At 38.3% G+C, this 22,542-nt stretch overlaps 1 protein-coding gene across 1 annotated transcript in view; it reads right to left on the minus strand.

The window, feature by feature from the left end:
• The window catches only part of LOC128642637 (collagen alpha-1(I) chain-like), a 509,301-nt gene that overhangs the window by 111,613 nt on the left and 375,146 nt on the right, over positions 1 to 22,542 (minus strand). Inside the window, exons 18-25 of the mRNA XM_053695420.1 lie at positions 21,447 to 21,491; positions 21,297 to 21,350; positions 19,022 to 19,066; positions 18,169 to 18,222; positions 15,977 to 16,021; positions 6,045 to 6,098; positions 5,162 to 5,206; positions 2,114 to 2,167 (exon numbers count right to left, since the gene is read on the minus strand). Coding sequence (XP_053551395.1) covers positions 2,114 to 2,167; positions 5,162 to 5,206; positions 6,045 to 6,098; positions 15,977 to 16,021; positions 18,169 to 18,222; positions 19,022 to 19,066; positions 21,297 to 21,350; positions 21,447 to 21,491 — 396 coding nt within the window. The remainder of the gene's footprint in view (positions 1 to 2,113; positions 2,168 to 5,161; positions 5,207 to 6,044; positions 6,099 to 15,976; positions 16,022 to 18,168; positions 18,223 to 19,021; positions 19,067 to 21,296; positions 21,351 to 21,446; positions 21,492 to 22,542) is intronic.

Below are 22,542 nucleotides of genomic sequence, written 5' to 3' on the forward strand. Positions count from 1 at the left end.
GTATTATTAATACGAATTATGTTTGCTAATACCTATAATGCAATAATCACAGCTGTTTTATCATGGCTAATTGCCTTTTTACCTACGATATACAAATTGGATTATTTTATCCTTATTATAACTTGGGGGCTGACTTCCGATTATGCCGCTTGCTAAGCTATATGTTTATTTTAAATTGTTGGCGTACAAATAGCATTTCACATTATTTCTGTACAGATTTAACGCTTACACTACAGAATAAAAAACAAAACCCAGAAACGTTAAATAGAATAATCTGCATAGTTTCACGCAATACTGCAATGCATTGTTGTTAGAAGACTATAACTCTGCAGGCATATAATTTAGTATGAGCGAACACATGGCAAATTTTTTTTATTTTAAAATGTATTACAGAGCTATCATGAAAAAGGAATGATTTTTTCTGTGGGAGTTATCCCTTTCAGCCAATGAGCAACAGATACCTAGGTATTAGCTGCATATCTTGTTGGTTTCACTGTAAATTGAGAAAATTGATAAGGATATTGGACGATTTGTGTTATAAAGAAAGGTTGTAATTACTTGCAAAGGGAAAAAGAGGGAACTAAAAGGGAATATGGTTATACAAATATATATAGGGCCCATATAAGAAATGATGAAGGACAAGAAATTATTCACTTACCAAACAGACATTTCCCCTACAGTAGTGTAAGGGGCTTTACAGAAGAACAATACGGATATGGAATTCTCTGACTAATGAGGTTGTTTTAGGAAATTCAGTAAATGCTTTTTAAACAGAGATGAATGCTTTATAGCAACGCAGCATATATAGGGATATAACAGTTTTGTACTGACAGTACAGTAGCTTGTTTTCAAAGACTAAACCGTTGTTGTCGAGCAACGTTTTGGGGGACACCTGCCCCTTTCTCAAGCTTGAGAAAGGGGCAGGTGCCCCGAAACGTTGCTCGACAATAAAGGTTTAGCCTTTGAAAACCGTGTGCCACCTTATTCTTGTACTCTATACTGTTTACTGGACGTCAAGGGCGGTCCTATTAGGTGTAGCACCGGATTGAATTTATCAAGAATATTCCAGACTATTGGATAGTGTCAGTGCGGATCCCACCTGTCTCATACAGTATAGTAGCTTGTTGATACAAGAAATCTTATTGCCATTTTGGAGTCAAGAATTATTTCTTTTTTCTATTTTGAGGAACACTTGGTAATCACTTCAGTTTGGGGTTTTGCCTTTTTTGGATCAATCTATGAGTCTTTTTTCACCCTCTATTACTATGTAATATATTTAACTGCTGTTCTATCATATACACAATAGTGAATATGTATCGCAAAGCTCGGGTCATGTGCATTCTATGAGCATACTCCTGTATGAAAGAGAGATCAGAAAACACCTACCTACAGAGGGATTTATTTTAATAACAATCAATTTCTCTTTAAAACTGTGCAAATTCATTTACATGGATTACCCTCTTCTACTTTACATCTATTTTAAAGGATATTAGACACTTAAAAATACTAGCCATAATTATGTATTCAAAGCTATAATTAGCCTGAGAACAACATGTAGATATATACTGTATATATATATATATTTTTTTAAATTATATTACTTGTTTAAATATTCAAGAAATAAGTGTAAGTTTCCCTAGGTGTAAAAGTCTGCTCTTATCTGATCTCCTGAGGTCAATTACGGACAGTTATAAATTAGCTGATAAATAACAATTTTAGAGGGTTTAACCCTTTGATGACGGGGTTAATTTGTCTACATCGGAACAACTTGAAATCCCGCAATCGTGAGATTTCAATGATGGGATCGGGTCAGGGGGGCGTCCCTATGACGCTAGGCACGCCCTCAAGACCGTGATCACATCCAGAAAGCCAAACGGCTATGACGTTGTATTCCGTCCTATGGCGCTAAAGCACAGCGCCGTTTGGACGGAAAAAAACGCCATAACAGCGCTAAAAGGTTATTGTCCCTGTAAGGGACTATGAGAATATTTCCTCCTTTAAATAAGTTTACAATGCCCCTTATATAACTGTCATATGCATCACTGGCAATATTGGCATTAACTGGCATATCTACATTATGAACAATAGGTAATTTCTACTAAAACTTATTTACCTTTTCTCCTTTAGGGCCTTGGTCCCCCTTCTCTCCATTTGTAGCAGCACGACCCTGTAAATAGCCAAAGATATATAAGTGTTTCTGAACATTACAAGTTTTCCTTGTAAGAAAAACAAAAGGCGGAATTTGTAGTCACTTTCTAGGCTGCCAAAAAGGCCTTATTGTTAAAGGGACAGTAAAGTAAAAAAAACTTTCATGATTTAAATAGGGCATATAATTTTAAACACTTTTCCAATTTACTTTTATTACCAATTTTGCTTTGTTCTCTTGGTATTCTTAGTTGAAAGCTAAATCTAGGAGGTTCATATGCTAATTTCTTAGACCTTGAAGACTGCCTCTAATCTGAAAGCATTTTGACAGTTTTTCACCACTAGAGTGCGTTAGTTCATGTGTTTCATATAGATAACATTGAGCTCAGGCATGTGAAGCTCCTAGGAGTCAGCAGTGATTGGCTAAAAATGCAAGTCTGTCAAAAGACCTGAAATAAGGGGGCAGTTTGCAGAGGCATAGATACAAGGTAATCACAGAGGTAAAAAGTATATTATTATAACTGTGTTGGTTATGCAAAATTGGGGAATTGGTAATAAAGGTATTATCTACCTTTTTAAACAACAAAAATTCTGGTGTTTACTGTCCCTTTAAGAGGAGATCATGTTTGAAATTCATAGAGGCTTGCTTTAACTGTTTCTTTAGCAGGCGTTCAAAATTAAACTTTTATGATTCAGGGATATGAAACCCATTTTTTTTTTATGATTCAGAAAGAGCATGCAATTTTAATTTACTTTATTCTTTTTATATCCTTTGTTGAAAACCATATCTAGGTAGGCTCAGGAGCAGCAATGCAGTACTGTGAGCTAGCTGCTGGTTGGTGGAGGCTAGCTCCAAGTAGTGTGTTGCTGCTTCTTCTTCAACAAAGGATCTCAAGAAAATGAAACAAATGTGATTGAAGAATTAAAGTGTAAAGTTGTTTAAAATGCTCTAATCTGAATCACTGGATAGAGCCAGAGGCGTCTCAGAGGCTTTGTAAGCGCAAACAAGGTGCTGGCCACAGGCATTATGGCATCGTAGAGTGGTGGTTTTCACCTTAACGCTGTTTAAGCACGTGGGATTAATAAAGACTCTGTTGTCTTGCACTCGCTATTTCACAGCTAATGAGTTTGTCTCTAGTTTATTTTGTCTTTAACTGTTTGAAGTTTTCTTTATTACATATGTTACTGTATTAAAGAGGTCGTTTTTTTGTTCTAATTCATCCGTTTAGTAATGTTTTGAATGCAGTTTTTTGTAATGTCTATGCATTGAAAAAGTAACAGCTGTGAGATACATGCAAATCTAATAATTATTAAAGAGATGACCCACAACTCGTGGCTGTAATGGGGGGGATACACACACATCTTTAAAAACAAACATCTTGTTTTCTGCAGCTGTTTTTCATAGGAAAACTGCACCCACCACCTGCCTTAGTAGTCAAGCCATAGATGTATTTTGGTGCTTAGTCAAAAACAAATGCAACAAAATATGCAAACATTATGGACCTGTATTAATGCACAATATGAGTGCACTATGACAGCATATAGGTGTTCTGTGAGGTTCTGCGACCCGTTGGAATGTGCGACCACATGATCTGCGCATGTGCGCGGTTACTTTATCATATTCCTGAGAGCACACGTCACTGTTGCAGAATCCAACAGAACACACCGCCCATCAGATTTTTTAGCCTTAACAGAAGCACTTACATAGGTGCACGAAAGAAAATCTGATGGTAGTTTTGTGTCAAACACCCCTCCACTTCCTGCACATGGCAAGTGCCATGGTAGCCGCGCAATTCACAATGTCTTGTCGAGTGATGCACAGGGAAAGGGGGGGGGGGGAGGGAGAATTAATAAAGGTTCAGTTGGCAACATTTTTTTTTTTGCGTGCAATGGTATTACATAGTGGAGCACAATTATAGCTTTTGCGAAAGCGATATTTTGCATTCCACTTGATATCTGGCCCTATATGTTTTATGTTAAATATCTCAAGGTGTTTACTGACCCATTAAGAGGAAACAATTTCTTGATTTGCTGACATAAGAATCATGAATGCTACTGCTGCCTTGTGCTTTATTTTGAATAGTGAGTGGCTGTTCTTCACTAATTTAGCCAACCGCTTAATACTAAATATTGCTGTAAGTGTTACCCAGTTAACCCCTTCACACCGTTAAGTTGTTCCATGCCAACCTAACAGCGATGGGCTTAAATGCCAACAGCATGGAACGTCCTAACTTATATGGCATACTCCAGCCTCTTCCTTTTAGCTAATGATAAATCGGACTACGGGCATGACTAGCAGCGTAGACAATCCCCCATGATCCCATCCCGGCCTTGAAATCACGTGATTGTTGTATTGACGATCCAGTGATTTCATTTTTGTAGCAAGAGTTTACATCAGATTGTTCTGATCTAAACACCTGCCTCTGGCATGAAGGGGTTAATTGACCTTATAGAATGAAAGGCTGTGCTTGCCCCCCCCAAGATCAGAAGCTGCAGCCTTAAGATTTGCACAAGTACGTCTATTTATTCAGCTCCCCGGTTTGTTTAAAGCATTCCTAAGGTAATACCTACTACATATACGCAGAAAAAGATCGAAAGCACCAGTAGAAAACACCACAAAAAGTCTTGGAAGAACAGAGAGAATCATTATAAGGCACGGGTAAATTTATTAAGCTGCATTTTCAGCATTTGGGGATATTCAGAGAAGGCTCACATGAGCAGCCACTAATGTAAGAAGCAGAAACTACTACTTTTACCTCTTCGCCTCCTCAGAGGTGGGAAGATCAGTCACATGACACACGCTCATTTGGGGTGATTGACATGTCCTGCTCTTGGGGGGCGGCACTGAACAAGAAAACTCATCTGCGTTTAATTTTGCCCAATCAATGAAGCATCACAAGTGGTGATTGCAGGAGGACAGGTTCTCTCCTTGTGAAACTATCCGCCTGCAATCATGATACATTTGTTCACAGAAATACTTAGGATTTTTCCTAACCCTAATCAGTACATTTCATACCTTATCTCCAGAATGGCCGTCTTGACCTGGCCAACCAATTAATCCCTAGAAGATAAAAACACATACTGAAGACAAAGTACACTTGCTTATCTATTAATAATTGTCACATGTCTAATTACAGCTCTTTCATGTACATGATAGAAATATCTTGAGTACCATTTCACTTTAAGCATAAAATATCTTGGCAATATGTTAATAAAGGGATATTATACGGTACATAAATGCTTTTTCAAAATATATAATCTGTTTTTAAGTATTGAAGATATAAGGGTTTAGTTTCTATAAAGTACTTCAAGTTCTTTAAAGTAATGGGTGCCACCATATTGGAATCTAGGTTTTCCCCTTGTCTATCTGTTCTGCTTAGGACAATTAGAGACATATATAAATCAGGCAATGAAACACAGTGTGCAAATAAAGGCTGTGTGGAATATTGGATTGTTAAAGTAGTTATCTAAAAGGGTTTCCACAAAGGTTTTTCTCAATTCCACTGAATTCCTATACAGTAATTGGCACCCCCATGTTGGAACCTATATTTCCCCCTTATCTCTCTCTTGTGCTGTGGAAATCACCTTTTTAGACTACATGAATGGTAGATACTCTCTACATTTTCATTAGTAACCAAACTAAAATATCTCAAATACGGACATGGGTGAGATATGGCTTCAATATAATTCAAGGCACTGCCCAGATACGAATCAGCTTTTTAGCAAATAATGAGTAATGACCATTGCCGCTCCATTGTAGTTACGTTTGTAAAAATGACACGTTTACAGCAACCTCCCATCCCTGTGCTTGAATGCCAGTGCCCTAAACAAAGCTTTTGGTTATGAAAACTTGGTACAAATATTTTCAAAAGACTATAAGTATTTTTTAAATAACTCACCATGGGGCCTGGAAGACCCCTTTCCCCTCGTATCCCCATTGGTCCAAATTCTCCCTATGAGAATAAAGAGTTTATTAAACTATTACAAAGATATTAAGACTAAGGTACATGATAGAAAAAAATATCCTGAAGTGAGCTGATATTGATAATACATAAGAACAGACTGCTATATCATTAGTTTGTCTTATTCCCTAGTATAGGAGAGGGGAGGCTGTCTCTTTAGGATGAACAATGAGTCTCTCTGTCTTTCACTATACATATAGATAGAGATAGATAGATAGATAGATAGATAGATAGAGGCAGATAGATAAATAGATATATAGATAGAAAGAAAGAGGCAGATAGATAGATAGAGGTAGATAGAGATAGAGAGAGAGGTAAATAGAGATAGATAGATAGATAGATAGATAGATAGATACAGTAGATAGATAGAAAGAGGTAGATTGATAAAACATGAACAAGTACAAATTCAATTAAATAATAATATGAATATTTAAAAATAATATATAAATGGTACTAATAAAAATGAATATTAAATATATATATATATATATATATATATATATAAATATACATATACAGTATATATAAATCATAAAATATTTATGTTATCAATATTTTATTATGATATAATATAATATTTATATGATACTGTTTAAAACCACAAATCAAAAAAGAATTTACATAACATTGGAGCAGAGCCTGGCATAGAAATAAATTAAATAGTTTATTAAATATTTTTAAATATATTTGCATGTCTATTGCAGCTGAGTCGATCCTAGGTGAAGCCTGCAAGTGCAAAACAATTGTTTATACCACTGGATAAGCATTACTAAGATACATATCTTGAGGCACGAATTTTCTTCTAAAAACTACCAAGTTGGTGAATGTTAAATAAAAATTGGGGAAGGGTTAAACTTGATAAAATGTTTGTGTGTTTTGAAAATGGAACGAAGAAGTATATAAACCTACAGCAGGATGTTGTTTTCACCTGTAGAATTTAATAACACTCTTCAGCTCCTTTTAAACATTAGTAATGGGAACTCCCCAATAAAAGCAATCGGCCAGATTACGGGTTTTGCGTTATGAGCTGTGCGGTGCTAACGTGCAGTTTTTTCTCACCGCTCACTTACCTACAGTGCTGGTATTACAGGTTTTTACAAACCTGGCGTTAAAAGGCAAGAAGTGAGCATAGAGCAAAATTGAGCTCCATACCGCACTCCAATACCAGCGCTGCTTAAGTCAGCGGTGAGCTGGTTGTACGTGCTCGTGCAAGATTTCCCCATAGACATCAATAGGGAAAGCCGGCTGAGAAAAAGTCTAACACCTGCAAAAAAGCAGCGTAAAACTCAGTAACGCAGCCCCATTGATTCCTATGGGGAAACTAAAGTTATGTTTACACCTAACACCCTAACATAAACCCCGATTCTAAACACTACTAATCTTACACTTATTAACCCCTAATCTCCCGCCCCGACACCTACATTATACTTATTAACCCCTAATCTACCGCTCCGGACATCGCCGCCACCTACATTATACTTATTAACCCCTAATCTCCCTCCCCCAATGTCGCCACAACCTACCTACATTTATTAACCCCTAATCTGCCGCCCCCAATGTCACCGCCACTATATTATATTTATTAACCCCTAAATCTAAGTCTAACCCTAACACCCCCTAACTTAAATATAATTTAAATAAATCTAAATACAAATTCCTATCATTAAATAAATTATTCCTATTTAAAACTAAATACTTACCTGTAAAATAAACCCTAAGCTAGCTACAATATAACTAATAGTTACATTGTAGATATCTTAGGGTTTATTTTTATTTTACAGGCAAGTTTGTATTTATTTTAACTAGGTAGAATAGTTACTAAATCGATTTTAACTATTTAATAACTACCTAGCTAAAATAAATACAAATTTACCTGTAAAACAAAAATCCTAACCTAAGTTACACTAACACCTAACACTATACTACAATTAAATAAATTCCCTACATTAAATACAATTAAATACATTAAATAAAATTAGCTAAATTACAAAAAACAAACAAACACTAAATTACAGAAAATAAAAACAAATTACAAGATATTTAAACTAATTACACCTAATCTAATAGCCCTATCAAAATAAAAAAAGCCCACCCAAAATAAAAAAAAAACCCTAGCCTAAACTAAACTTCCAATAGCCCTTAAAAGGGCCTTTTGTGGGGCATTGCCCCAAAGAAATCAGCTCTTTTACCTGTAAAAACAAACAACCCCCCCAACAGTAAAACCCACCACCCACACAACCAACCCCCCCAAATAAAACCCTAACTAAAAAAACCTAAGCTCCCCATTGCCCTGAAAAGGGCATTTGGATGGGCATTGCCCTTAAAAGGGCATTTAGCTCTATTGCAGCCCTAACCTAAAAAATAAACCCACCCAATACACCCTTAAAAAATCCTAACACTAACCCCCGAAGATTCACTTACCGGGAGAAGTCTTCATCCAAGCAACAAGATGTCCTCAACGAAGCTGGCAGAAGTGGTCCTCCAGACGGGCAGAAGTGGTCCTCCAGATGGGCAGAAGTCTTCATCCAGACGGCATCTTGTATCTTCATCCTTCCGACGCGGAGTGGCTCCATCTTCAAGACATCCGGCACGGAGCATACTCTTCAATCGACGGCATCTTCGAAATGAATGTACCTTTAAGTGATGTCATCCAAGATGGTGTCCCTTAGATTCCGATTGGCTGATAGAATTCTATCAGCCTATTGGAATTAAGGTAGAAAAAATCTGATTGGCTGATGCAATCAGCCAATAGGATTGAACTTCAATCCTATTGGCTGATCCAATCAGCCAATAGGATTAAGCTCGCATTCTATTGGCTGATTGGAACAGCCAATAGAATGCCAGCTCAATCCTATTGGCTGATTGCATCAGCCATTAGGATTTTTTCTACCTTAATTCCGATTGGCTGATAGAATTCTATCAGCCAATCGGAATCTAAGGGACGCCATCTTGGATGACATCACTTAATTTAGAATTCTATCAGCCAATCGGAATCTAAGGGACGCCATCTTGGATGACATCACTTAAAGGTACATTCATTCCAAAAAAGCCGTCGATTGAAGAGGATGCTCCGCGCCGGATGTCTTGAAAATGGACCCGCTCCGCGTTGGAAGGGTGAAGATAGAAGATGCCGTCTGGATGAGGACTTCTGCCCATCTGGAGGACCACTTCTGCCGTCTGGAGGACCACTTCTGCCGGCTTCGTTGAGGACATCTTGCCGCTTGGATAAAGACTTCTCCCGGTAAGTGAATCTTCGGGGGTTAGTGTTAGGATTTGTTAAGGGTGTATTGAGTGGGTTTATTTTTTAGGTTAGGGTTTTGGGCTGCAATAGAGCTAAATGCCCTTTTAAGGGCAATGCCCATCCAAATGCCCTTTTCAGGGCAATGGGGAGCTTAGGTTTTTTAGTTAGGGTTTTATTTGGGGGGTTGGTTGTGTGGGTGGTGGGTTTTACTGTTGGGGGGGTTGTTTGTATTTTTTTTAGGTAAAAAAGCTGATTTCTTTGGGGCAATGCCCCACAAAAGGTCCTTTTAAGGGCTATTGATAGTATAGTTTAGGCTAGGGTATTTTTTATTTTAGGGGGGCTCTTTTATTTTTATAGGGCTATTAGATTAAGTGTAATTAGTTTAAAGATCTTGTAATTTGTTTTTTATTTTCTGTAATTTAGTGTTTGTTTGTTTTTGTAATTTAGCTAATTTTATTTAATTTATTTAATTGTATTTAATGTAGGTAATTTATTTAATTTTAGTGTAGTGTTAGATGTTATTGCAGGTTAGGTTTTATTTTACAGGTAAATTTGTATTTATTTTAGCTAGGTAATTATTAAATAGTTAATAACTATTTACTAACTATTCTACCTAGTTAAAATAAATACAAGCTTGCCTTTAAAATAAAAATAAACCCTACGCTAGATACAATGTAACTATTAGTTATATTATAGCTAGCTTAGGCTTTATTTTATAGGTAAGTATTTAGTTTTAAATATGAATAATTTAGGTAATGATAGTAATTTGTATTTAGAAATATTTAAATTATATTTAAGCTAGGGGGTGTTAGGGTTAGACTTAGTTTTAAAGGGTTAATAAATTTAAAATAGTGGCGGCGACGTTGGGGGCAGCAGATTAGGGGTTAATAAATATAATGTAGGTGGTGGCGATGTCCGGAGTGGAAGATTAGGGGTTAATAAGTATAATGTAGGTGGTGGCGATGCTGGGGGCAGCAGATTAGGGGTTAATAATATTTAACTAGTGTTTGCAAGGCGGGAGTGCAGCAGTTTAGGGGTTAATATGTTTATTATAGTGGCGGCGATGTCCGGAGCGGCAGATTAGGGGTTAAAAATTTTATTATAGTGTTTGCGATGCGGGAGGGCTTCAGTTTAGGGGTTAATAGATAGTTTATGGGTGTTAGTGTACTTTGTAGCACTTTAGTTATGAGTTTTATGCTACAGTGTTGTAGTGTAAAACTCATAACTACTGACTTTAAAATGCGTTAGGATTCTTGTCGGTATAGGCTGTACAGCTCACTTTTTGGCCTCCCAGGACAAACTCGTAATACCAGCGCTATGGAAGTCCCATAGAAAAAAGGCTTTACGAAATTTACGTAAGTTGATTTGCGGTAAGGCCAAAAAAGTGTGCGGGACACCTATATCTGCAAGACTCGTAATAGCAGCGGGCGTAAAAAAACAGAATTTATGCTTACCTGATAAATTTCTTTCTCTTGTGATGTATCAAGTCCACGGATTCATCCATACTTGTGGGATATTCTCCTTCCCAACAGGAAGTGGCAGAGAGAGCACCCACAGCAGAGCTGTCTATATAGCTCCTCCCTTAGCTCCACCCCCCAGTCATTCGACCGAAGGCCAGGAAGAAAAAGGAGAAACTATAGGGTGCAGTGGTGACTGAAGTTTTTTAAATAAAAATATACTACCTGTCTTAAATAGACAGGGCGGACCGTGGACTCGATACATCACAAGAGAAAGAAATTTATCAGGTAAGCATAAATTCTGTTTTCTCTTGTAAGATGTATCGAGTCCACGGATTCATCCATACTTGTGGGATACCAATACCAAAGCTTTAGGACACGGATGAAGGGAGGGACAAGACAGGTACCTTAAACGGAAGGCACCACTGCTTGTAGAACCTTTCTCCCAAAAATAGCCTCCGAAGAAGCAAAAGTATCGAATTTGTAAAATTTGGAAAAAGTATGAAGCGAAGACCAAGTCGCCGCCTTACAAATCTGTTCAACAGAAGCCTCATTTTTAAAAGCCCATGTGGAAGCCACTGCTCTAGTAGAATGAGTAGTAAATCTTTCAGGCGGCTGCTGGCCAGCAGTCTCATAAGCCATACGGATGATGCTTTTCAGCCAAAAAGAAAGAGAGGTAGCCGCAGCCTTTTGACCTCTCCGCTTACCAGAATAGACAACAAACAATGAAGATGTTTGACGGAAATCTTCGGTTGCTTGTAAGTAGAACTTTAAAGCCCGAACCACATCAAGATTGTGCAACAGACGTTCCTTCTTTGAAGAAGGATTAGGACACAGCGAAGGAACAACAATTTCCTGATTGATATTCCCATTAGAAACAACCTTAGGAAGGAATCCAGGTTTGGTAGTAAAACCACCTTATCTGCATGGAAAACAAGATAAGGTGAGTCACACTGTAAAGCAGATAACTCAGAAACTCTTCGAGCTGAAGAGATAGCTACTAAAAACAAAACTTTCCAAGATAGAAGCTTAATATCTATGGAATGCATAGGTTCAAACGGAACCCCTTGAAAAACTTTAAGAACCAAGTTTAGGCTCCATGGCAGAGCAACAGGTTTAAATACAGGCTTGATCCTGACCAAGGCCTGACTAAATGCTTGAACGTCTGGAACATCTGCCAGACGTTTGTGTAAAAGAATAGACAGAGCAGATATTTGTCCCTTTAAGGAACTAGCTGATAATCCTTTCTCCAATCCTTCTTGGAGAAAGGACAAAATTCTAGGAATCCTAATCTTACTCCATGAGTAACCCTTGGATTCACACCAACAAAGATATTTGTTCCAAATCTTATGATAGATTTTCCTGGTAACAGGCTTTCTAGCCTGAATCAGGGTATCAATGACCGACTCAGAGAAACCACGCTTTGATAGAATCAGGCGTTCAATCTCCAAGCAGTCAGACGCAGAGAAATTAGATTTGGATGCTTGAACGGACCTCGGATTAGAAGGTCCTGCCTCATTGGCAGAGTCCACCAGGTCTGCATACCAAGTCCTGCGTGGCCACGCAGGCACTATCAGAATCACCGAAGCTCTCTCCTGCTTGATTCTGGCAACCAGACATGGGAGGAGAGGAAACCGTGGAAATACATAAGCCAGATTGAAGGACCAGGGCACTGCTAGAGCATCTATCAGTACCGCCTGGGGATCCCGGGACCTGGACCCGTAATGAGGAAGTTTGGCGTTCTATCGGGACGCCATCAGACCCAATTCTGGTGTGCCCCATAGCGGAGTCAGCTGGGCAAATACCTCCGGATGGAGCTCTCACTCCCCCGGATGAAAAGTCTGATGACTTAGGAAATCCGCCTCCCAGTTCTCTACCCCTGGGATATGGATTGCTGAGAGATGGCAAGAGTGATCCTCCGCCCATCAGATTATTTTAGTTACCTCCATCATCGCTAGAGAACTCTGTGTTCCTCCTTGATGATTGATATAGGCTACAGTCGTGATGTTGTCCGACTGAAATCTGATGAATTTGGCTGCAGCTAGCTGAGGCCACGCCTGAAGCGCAATGAATATCGCTCTCAGTTCTAGAATGTTTATCGGGAGGAGAGATTCCTCCCGAGACCATAAGCCCTGTGCTTTCAGGGATTTCCAGACTGCACCCCAGCCTAGCAGGCTGGCATCTGTCGTTACTATGAGCCACTCTGGCCTACGGAAACACATTCCCTGAGACAGGTGGTCCTGAGACAACCACCAGAGAAGAGAATCTCTGGTCTCTTGGTCCAGATGCAGTTGAGGAGATAAATCTGCATAATCCCCATTCCACTGTTTGAGCATGCATAGTTGCAGTGGTCTGAGGTGTAGGCGGGCATAAGGAACTATGTCCATTGCCGCTACCATGAGTCCGATTACCTCCATACACTGAGCCACTGATGGCTGAGGAATGGAATGAAGAGCTCGGCAAGTGATTAAAAGCTTTGATTTTCTGACCTCCGTCAGAAATATTTTCATTTCTACCGAGTCTATCAGAGTCCCTAGGAAGGAAACTCTTGTGAGAGGGACGAGAGAACTCTTTTTTATGTTCACCTTCCACCCGTGAGATCTCAGAAAAGCCAACACGATGTCCGTGTGAGACTTGGCTAGCTGGAAAGTCGACGCCTGAATTAAGATGTCGTCTAGATAAGGCGCCACTGCTATACCCTGGGGTCTTAGAACCGCCAAAAGGGACCCTAGCACCTTTGTGAAAATTCTGGGAGCCATGGCCAACCCGAAGGGAAGGGCCACAAACTGGTAATGCCTGTCCAGAAGGCGAATCTGAGGAATTGATGAAGATCTCTGTGAATAGGGATGTGTAGATACGCATCCTTTAAATCCATGGTAGTCATATATTGACCCTCCTGGATCAGAGGAAGAATACCGAATAGTTTCCATCCTGAAAGATGGTACTCTGAGGAATTTGTTTAGAATTTTGAGATCCAAGATTGGTCTGAAAGTTCCCTCTTTTTTGGGAACCACAAACAGGTTGGAGTAAAAACCTAGCCCTTGTTCCGCTCTTGGAACTGGGCGGATCACTCCCATGGTATGTAGGTCTTCTACACAGCGTAAGAACGCCTCTCTATTTGTCTGGTTTGCAGACAATTGAGAAATGTGAAATCTCCCCCTTGGGGGGGAGTCTTTGAAGTCCAGAAGAAATCCTTGGGACACAATTTCTAAAGCCCAGGAATCGTGAACATCTCTTGCCCAAGCCTGAGCAAAGAGAGAGAGTCTGCCCCCTACTAGATCCGGTCCCGGATCGGGGGCTACCCCTTCATGCTGTCTTAGAGGCAGCAGCAGGCTTCTTGGCCTGTTTACCTTTGTTCCAAGCCTGGTTAGGTCTCCAGACTCATTTGGATTGGACAGAATTCCCCTCTTGCTTTGCTGCAGGGGAAGCTGAAGCGGGACCAACCTTGAAGTTCCGAAAGGAACAAAAATTATTTTGTTTGGTCCTCATCTTATTTGTTTTATCCTGAGGGAGGGCATGGCCTTTCCCTCCAGTGATGTCTGAAATAATTTCTTTTAGTGTAGGCCCGAATAGGGTCTTTCCTTTGAAAGGGATGTTCAACAATTTAGATTTTGAGGACACATCAGCAGATACGGACTTAAGCCATAACGCCCTGCGTGCTAAAATGGCAAAACCTGAATTCTTTGCCGCTAATTTAGCCATTTGGAAAGCGGCATCTGTAATGAAATAATTAGCCATCTTAAGGGCCTTAATTCTATCCATAATATCCTCTAATGGAGTCTCCCCCTGAAGATCCTCTTCTAGAGCCTCAAACCAGAAAGCAGCTGCAGTAGTTACAGGAACAATGCATGCAATTGGTTGGAGAAGAAAACCTTGATGAACAAAAATTTTCTTTAGGAGACCCTCTAATTTTTTATCCATAGGATCTATGAAAGCACAACTGTCTTCGATAGGTATAGTTGTACACTTTGCAAGAGTAGAAATAGCTCCCTCCACCTTAGGAACAGTCTGCCACGAGTCCTGTATGGTGTCAGATATGGAAAACATTTTCTTAAAAACAGGAGGGGGCGCGAACGGAATACCTGGTCTATCCCACTCCTTAGTAACAATAGTCACAATTCTCTTAGGGACTGGAAAAACATCAATGTAAACAGGAACCTCTAAGTATCTGTCCATTTTACACAATTTCTCTGGGACCACTATAGGGTCACAATCGTCTAGAGTAGCTAATACCTCCTTGAGCAATAAGCGGAGGTGTTCAATCTTAAATTTAAAGGCCGTCATATCAGAATCTGTCTGAGGGAGCATATTTCCTGAATCAGAAATCTCTCCCTCAGATAACAAATCCCTTACCCCTACTTCAGAACATTGTGAGGGTATATCGGATACGGCTACTAAAGCATCAGACGGCTCAGCATTTGTTCTTAATGTAAAAACCGGATTGAAAAAACTTCAAAACCGGTAAAATAACGTTCAGCAGCTTGCCACAGCTCTGCTGTGGTGCCTACCTGCCCTTTAGGAACGATTTGTGGGGAAAAAAACCTCTTTACAGCCCTCAAATACAGCAGGAATCTCTGGAGAAGTAGCTGGATGCTTCTGAGGTAAATAAAACTGTGCAACTGAAAATAGGCCCCTCCCACCTCACTCGATGCTATGGGGCCTAAAAGAAATACCACAGAGTGTTTCTTAAACTAGACATGTGGGTTAATAACCCTTAAATAAGCCACAAAGACCCCTTAAAGTCCCTCAAAAAACGTTATATTTGCATATTGAACCAAAACGTTTTTTCCTATCAGTGTCACCAGTAACTATGAGCCCTTTATGCAAGCTTGGATTCCTCTTTTACTGAATACAGCTTACCTTTCCCTCATGGGGATATTGCCAGCCTTTTCTAGAAATAACACAGTCTGTCTAGAAAAAAATAGACTGAACATACCTTAATGCAGTTTAGCCTGCAAACTGTTCCCCCAACTGAAGTTTTCCTGTACTCTTCAGCCCTTGTGAGAACAGCAGTGGGTCTTAGTTACAAAATGCTAAGATCATCATCCTCCTTGCAGAAATCTTCATCTGTTAACGCTGCTTTTTTACCTTAATGCACAACTCGTAATCTAGCCGAATGTATTTTACCCTTCCTCCAAAATATAAGATCAATGAATAGCCACAATTCTCACCATTTCTCCTTTTGGCCCCTGTGGTCCCTCCTTTCCCATCACTCCCTTTGGAAAAAAGAAAAAAAAAATGACATATAGTTAACGTCACTGTGCACAATAATTGAATAAAATAAATACAGTTACAGAAATCAACAAAGGAAAAAAAATGATAAAATGACAGACATAACAGATTACTATATACCAAACCAAATTGAAATATTGTTTACTTAAGTTTAATAATACAACTCTCTATGGTCTAGATTACGGGTTGAGCGCTAATAGTTGCGTGTGAGCGAAAAGGGGTTTAGCGCGGCCCTTTGTGCACGTTGGAAGTAGAGTTGTATTACGAGTTGAAAATAAACGCGTTTGCTTGAGCGCAATTTAATTTAAAAAGTGTCAGAATAGCACATCCTTAGAGGTCTGGTTAACAGTTACGCAAGACAAAAAAAGTTGCACAAGACAAAATTATAGTTAAAAGTACAGTTACACTCATAATAACACTATCTAATAAAAATTATTACCAAAACAAAATTGCATAAAACGTTATAAGGGTTCAAAGATATGAGGTCTCAGGTGATAGAAAAAAAAGGCAGGCAAAGGTTCTTTAACTTAGACATACATACATATACATGACTAAATATGTATAGATATATGTATATATGTAATTTTATGTGTATATAAGTATTTACAGACATATATACACATATAAACACATAAATACATGTTTAAATATATATATATATATATATATATATATATATATATATATATATATATATGTGTGCATTGGAGCCCTTTGCCGTAAAATGATTTTTATGCAATATTCATATTTAATAAAGTGTTTAACTGTGTATTTACTGACGATATTTCACATTCCAATGTTCCTCAAAAAGGGGAATGTGTTCTATGTATTTATAAACAGATATTCCTCTATATATCTATACCTATATGTAATTATATATATATATAATATATATATATATAGGTAAAGATATATATTGTACAAAAACCTTTAGATATACTGTATATATTCTGCGGAATCTGTTGGCGCTCTACAAATAACCGATAATAATAATAATAATAATATATAGAAATATGTATTTATGAAAAAATAGAACACATTTTTCTATGTGAAGAGCATTGGAATATGAAATATTAATATTTGATGTCGGGTTAGTGTACTTGAGAAAAGGCGAATGGCTTTGTATGCAAGTAGGGGTTGTTTTTTCTTCACGTTTTTCACACTCCATTAAAGTCTAAGGAGGAATACGTCAACTCGTAATATGCGCCACGAGCAACCCGTGTGCAAAAAGCTGAAGTTTAGCGGGGTTAACGCTCGAGCCGAAGAGCAAACTACCGCTCCACTCGTATTCTAGCCCTATGTTCTTATGTAACAACTTTTGCAAAATATAACAATTTATTTTTTAAAAGGGTTCCAAATGACTATTCCACAGAAAATCTAATAGAATCAAACGATATAAAGCAGTGAAAATTGTATTCATTTTAGCATTTAACTTGTTTGTTGATCATATTGATAAATGTTCCCATTTCCCATTACAGTCTGCATAGTAATGATGAACACAACATGCTAATTATATTAATGACAAAATGCAAATGTAGCCTTATACATGAATATTAAAGTGATACTAAGCCCAACTTTTTTATTTTATGATTCGAATAGAGCAGTAATTTTAAGCAACGTTCTAATTTATTCCTATTATCAATTTTTCTTTGTTCTCTTGGTGTCTTTATTTGAAAAGCAGGAATGAAAGCATAGGAGGTGGCCCATTTTAGGTTCAGCACCTGGGTAAGCGTTTGCTGATTGGTGGCTAAATGTAGCCACCAATCAGCAAGCGCTATCCAGGGTTCTGAACCAAAAATGGTCCGACTTCTAAGCTTACATTCAAATAAAGATATCAAGAGAATGAAGAACAATTGATCATAGGAGTACATTAGAAAGTTGCTTAAAATTGTCTGCTCTATCCAAATCATAAAAGAAAATATTTGGGTTTAGTGTCCCTATAAATATCAAATTGTTATTTTTATTAATATTTACATAATTTGTTTCTAAAGCGCCATCACATTCTGTAGCGCAGGGCACAAAAGTGAGTATATACAATGTCATAGATTGAATAAAGATAGGTATAATAGACTTAAAAAAACAAATTAACGCAGGAGGAGGACGACCAGCAGCAATTGTCATAAATGTATACCTGAGGTCCTCTTGGTCCTGGGGGTCCCCGTAACCCGTCAATTCCTCGAGGTCCCTGGAGGTGATTTAAGTCAGGATTTTACACATGATAAAAAAGTATAAACAATGAAGCTGAACAGTAAACTTAAAAATATAAAAAGAAATACTGTGGAGCCGATTTATCAAGGGCCGAATGGCCCCTGATGCCCCTGTTTCCGCACGAGCCTTCAGTCTTAAGACCGCTGCTCCTTAACTGGTCCGCTGCCTCTGAGGCTGCAGACATCAATCCGCCCTATCATGTACGATCGAGTTGATTGACACCCCTGCTAGCAGCCAATTGGCCGCAAATATGCAGGGGGCGGCACAAGCATATGCTGTCAGTATTCAGCGATGTCTGGCGGACATAATACGAGTTTGGCATTGTTCCTGGGTGTGCTTCATTATGATTATCCCTATTGCCCCCTTTGTTTCTTTTTGACCTCCCCTCCGCTTGCTGACACTGCTGGACTTTGCCCGTTTTTTGCCCTTTACTTGTCTTCTGAATATTCTCTTGAATTATCCTTGGTACATCCACTGCCTGCAACATTATCAACAATGCCTGCTGACTACAGGTCTGTCTCAACCCTGAAACATCTTATAAGTGGGTCAAGCCTTGGGCTTTATCCAGCCTGTTTGGTCAGTGTTCCTATATTCACTCTGGGTCCCTACCTGGACTGACATTTACTAGGTGTCGTTATAATCTGCTACCGGAGGATATAGAAGGCAGCGCTCTTGTGAAAAAGGAAACGGGGTATATGAGTGGAAACATGGGTATATATGGGGCACAGTCTTTTACATGTGAGGTAGTGTGTGTTTACATAAAGGGAGTTACTTACTGGAGGGCCACGATGCCCAGCGACCCCTGCAGGACCCTGGTCACCCTAATAAAGAAGAAACAAATGTAACAATTGTCACTGATTAACATAATATGCCTTTTATTTTCCTTCTTGACCACAATGAAATACTTTTATTTAACACCTGACTTAATTGAGGTTTATATATACTGTATATGTTACTGGTAAAGTCAGATATTGGGTAATTCTAGGATTACCCGGGTAAAACGGACATTACCCAAGTGGCTGTGGGTAAAGCCCAATGTAATTCCCCTATCTACACTATTTATTTTTGCCTCGGCCTTGGGGGGGTTCAAGGAATGCGCCCCATCGATCCTCTGGAAACCACCCCAAGTGAACCTTGGGGAATGAGGTTTACAAGGGGGGCTACAGTGCATGCTATATATGTTTGATGCAGTGACTCCGCACTCTGAGGGAATTTATGATCTTACATCAAGCTTTACCCATAGCCGCTTGGGTAATCCTAGGATCACCCAATATCTGACTTTACCCATAACATATATATATCATTTTTTGGGGGAGAGGGGGTTGATTTCTAGACCAGAAATAAGAAACCTTAAAGGGACAAACACTAAAAGCATTGCATTGAGTTTATATTCCTCCTCCCTCTAATCATGGGTGCCGCCATGTTGAAATCTAGTGCTTTAATACATTTACATATGTGTAGCAAGTCTCCTTCAAAATGGCAGCATTTTAGTGTTTAATGTCCTTTTAATATTTCTACTTACTGGAATAAAATATTTTTATATACCCATCAACAGTATACTGCTTTGCTCAATTTCTTATAAGGACATGAAAGATGCAATTAAAGTTTCATGATTTAGAATTTTAGATGGAGTTAAAAAAAACTAACAAAAAACATTTCCCAATTTACGTCTTTTATTAAGTTCCACTAAAGTCAAAATTACAATTTCAGGATTCAAATAAAGCAATTTAAACAAAGGTTCCAATATACATCCATTATCAAAACATGCACATTATTTTTACATGCACCCTTTCTGAAGCACCAACTGCTACTGAGCGTGTGCAAAAGTGCACAGTATTTATATATATATATATATATATATATATATATATATATATATATATAGTATGCATTCTGTGATTGGCTGATGGCTGTCACATGATACAGTGGGAGGGAGAATTAGATTAATTTTCAAATTTGCCAGAAAATATTCTATTGCTCATTTCAAATTCAAAGTAAGCGTTATTGCATTGTCTTTTTATTGTGTCTGTCAGTTATTCAATTCTAATGTGTTTAGTTGTTCTTTAAGTTTATTTTCTTTCTAACTAGCTACCATTAATGCTTTGCTGCTCCTAAACTAACCTAGAGATGTGTTTTAACAAAGGATACCAAGAAAATAAAGCAAATTAGATAGAAGTAAATTAAAAAGTTGTTTAAAGGGAAAGTCAAGTCAAAATTTAACTTTGATGATTCAGATAGATCCTTTGATTTTAAACAACTTTCCAAGTCACTTTTATTATCTAAATGTGCACAATATTTTTAAATACACATTTTGTGAGGCACCAGATCCTACTAAGCAGTTGCAAGATTCACAGGATATACGTATATGTATTTTGTGATTGGCTGATGGCTGTCACATGATGCATTAGGAAGGAAAATGTAACTAATTTTGACACTGGTCAGAAAAAAAAAATCTACTACTCATTTAAACTACTCATTGTCTCTTTATTATGCATTTATTGATTATGCTATTTTGTTGTGTTTAGTGTGCCTTTAAGACTGCATGTTCTTTCTAAATCACAAAAGCATAATTTTTATTTTACTGTCCCTTTAAGCTCCTGTCATGTGACATTAAAAACTCTTGTATATAATTTTTTTTAACTTTGCAGGAACCCACTCCAGAAGTGTATCTTTATTAAATTGGTATCAGCTTACTAGTTTATCAGTGTTTTACTTGTTATTTATACATTACCAAACATGGGAAATCTGTCTTGTATGGGTTATATCAATAAATAAGGATTGAGACAATGTATTTGTACAGCCATTTCAGCACTGGTTTAATTTGTGTCATACAAACCACCACTGACTCTCTGAGCAGGAGTGTTGTGTGACTGTTTGTGCACAGTACATGCACAGCATATGTGCGTATGCCACTATAACATGAATAGCTTTTACTAGACCCTATTTTCAGGATCAAGCATATCGGAAAAATGCTTCTACTCAAACAAAAAAGCACTCCTGCTCATTTCAATTTTGACCATTATGTCCCTTTAATGAAAAAGGGGCACTTACCTGCGACCCATTCACTCCTTGAGCTCCAGGAAATCCCGGCTGCCCTTGTTCTCCCTGTGGGTATCATACAGGAAAGCATAAGATACAAGCGCACAGTATTCCTAAGACTCAGGCTTCTCTGTAAGTAAAGCTTGTGAAACAGCTACTCACCTCTGGGCCTGGCTGCCCTCGAACACCGGGAGTTCCGGCTTCCCCCTGAAAAATGAGACGCATTGACTACCATGGCAATGATACGACAGAAACAGAACTTTGTAGCGCTGAAGATTTTTCTTTAACCCAATAAAAGATCAACGACTACTGTAGAAAACAGTGGCAGATGGCAATAAACACTTTACTGATACTGAACAGCTGAATTTTATAACGGAGAAAACCAAGGATAAAATGATATCATCCAATCAAGGAGTGATCATATAAACGTTCGCAATGGGACCACGGGGGTTATGAAATTATAGAGCGACGGTGGGGTCAGTAGCTATTTGTGACAGCTACATGAAATAGTCTTCTAGGGTAAATTGTACAGCCATATAAAAGAAAGAAATTCAATATTGTATATCTATCTGTCTATCACATATCTATTTATCTATCTACAGTATTTATCTATCTATCTATCACGTATCTGTCTGTCTACCCCATATCTGTCTGTCTATCTGTCTACCACGTATCTGTCTGTCTGTCTATCTGTCTATCACGTATCTGTCTGTCTGTCTATCACGTATCTGTCTGTCTATTATCTATCTATCAATCTATCAATCTATCATCTGTTATGTATCTATCTACCAATCAATCTATCTCTCTATATCTCTATTATCTATCTGTCTACCAATCTGTCTACTTGTCTATCTATCTATCTATCTACAGTGGGGAAAAAAAGTATTTAGTCAGCCACCAATTGTGCAAGTTCTCCCACTTAAGAAGATGAGAGAGGCCTGTAATTTTCATCATAGGTATACCTCAACTATGAGAGACAAAATGTGTTACATTGTCTGATTTGGAAAGAATTTATTTGCAAATTATGGTGGAAAATAAGTATTTGCTCAATATCAAAAGTTCATCTCAGTACTTTGTTATATATCCTTTGTTGGCAATGACAGAGGCCAAACGTTTTCTGTAAGTCTTTACAAGGTTGTCACACACTGTTGCTGGTATGTTGGCCCATTCCTGCATGCAGATCTCCTCTAGAGCAGTGATGTTTTGGGGCTGTCGCTGGGCAACACGGGCTTTCAACTCCCTCTAAAGGTTTTCTATG

The sequence above is a fragment of the Bombina bombina genome, chromosome 12 (assembly GCF_027579735.1).
Source record: "Bombina bombina isolate aBomBom1 chromosome 12, aBomBom1.pri, whole genome shotgun sequence".
In the NCBI taxonomy this organism is placed as follows: Eukaryota; Metazoa; Chordata; class Amphibia; order Anura; family Bombinatoridae; genus Bombina; species Bombina bombina.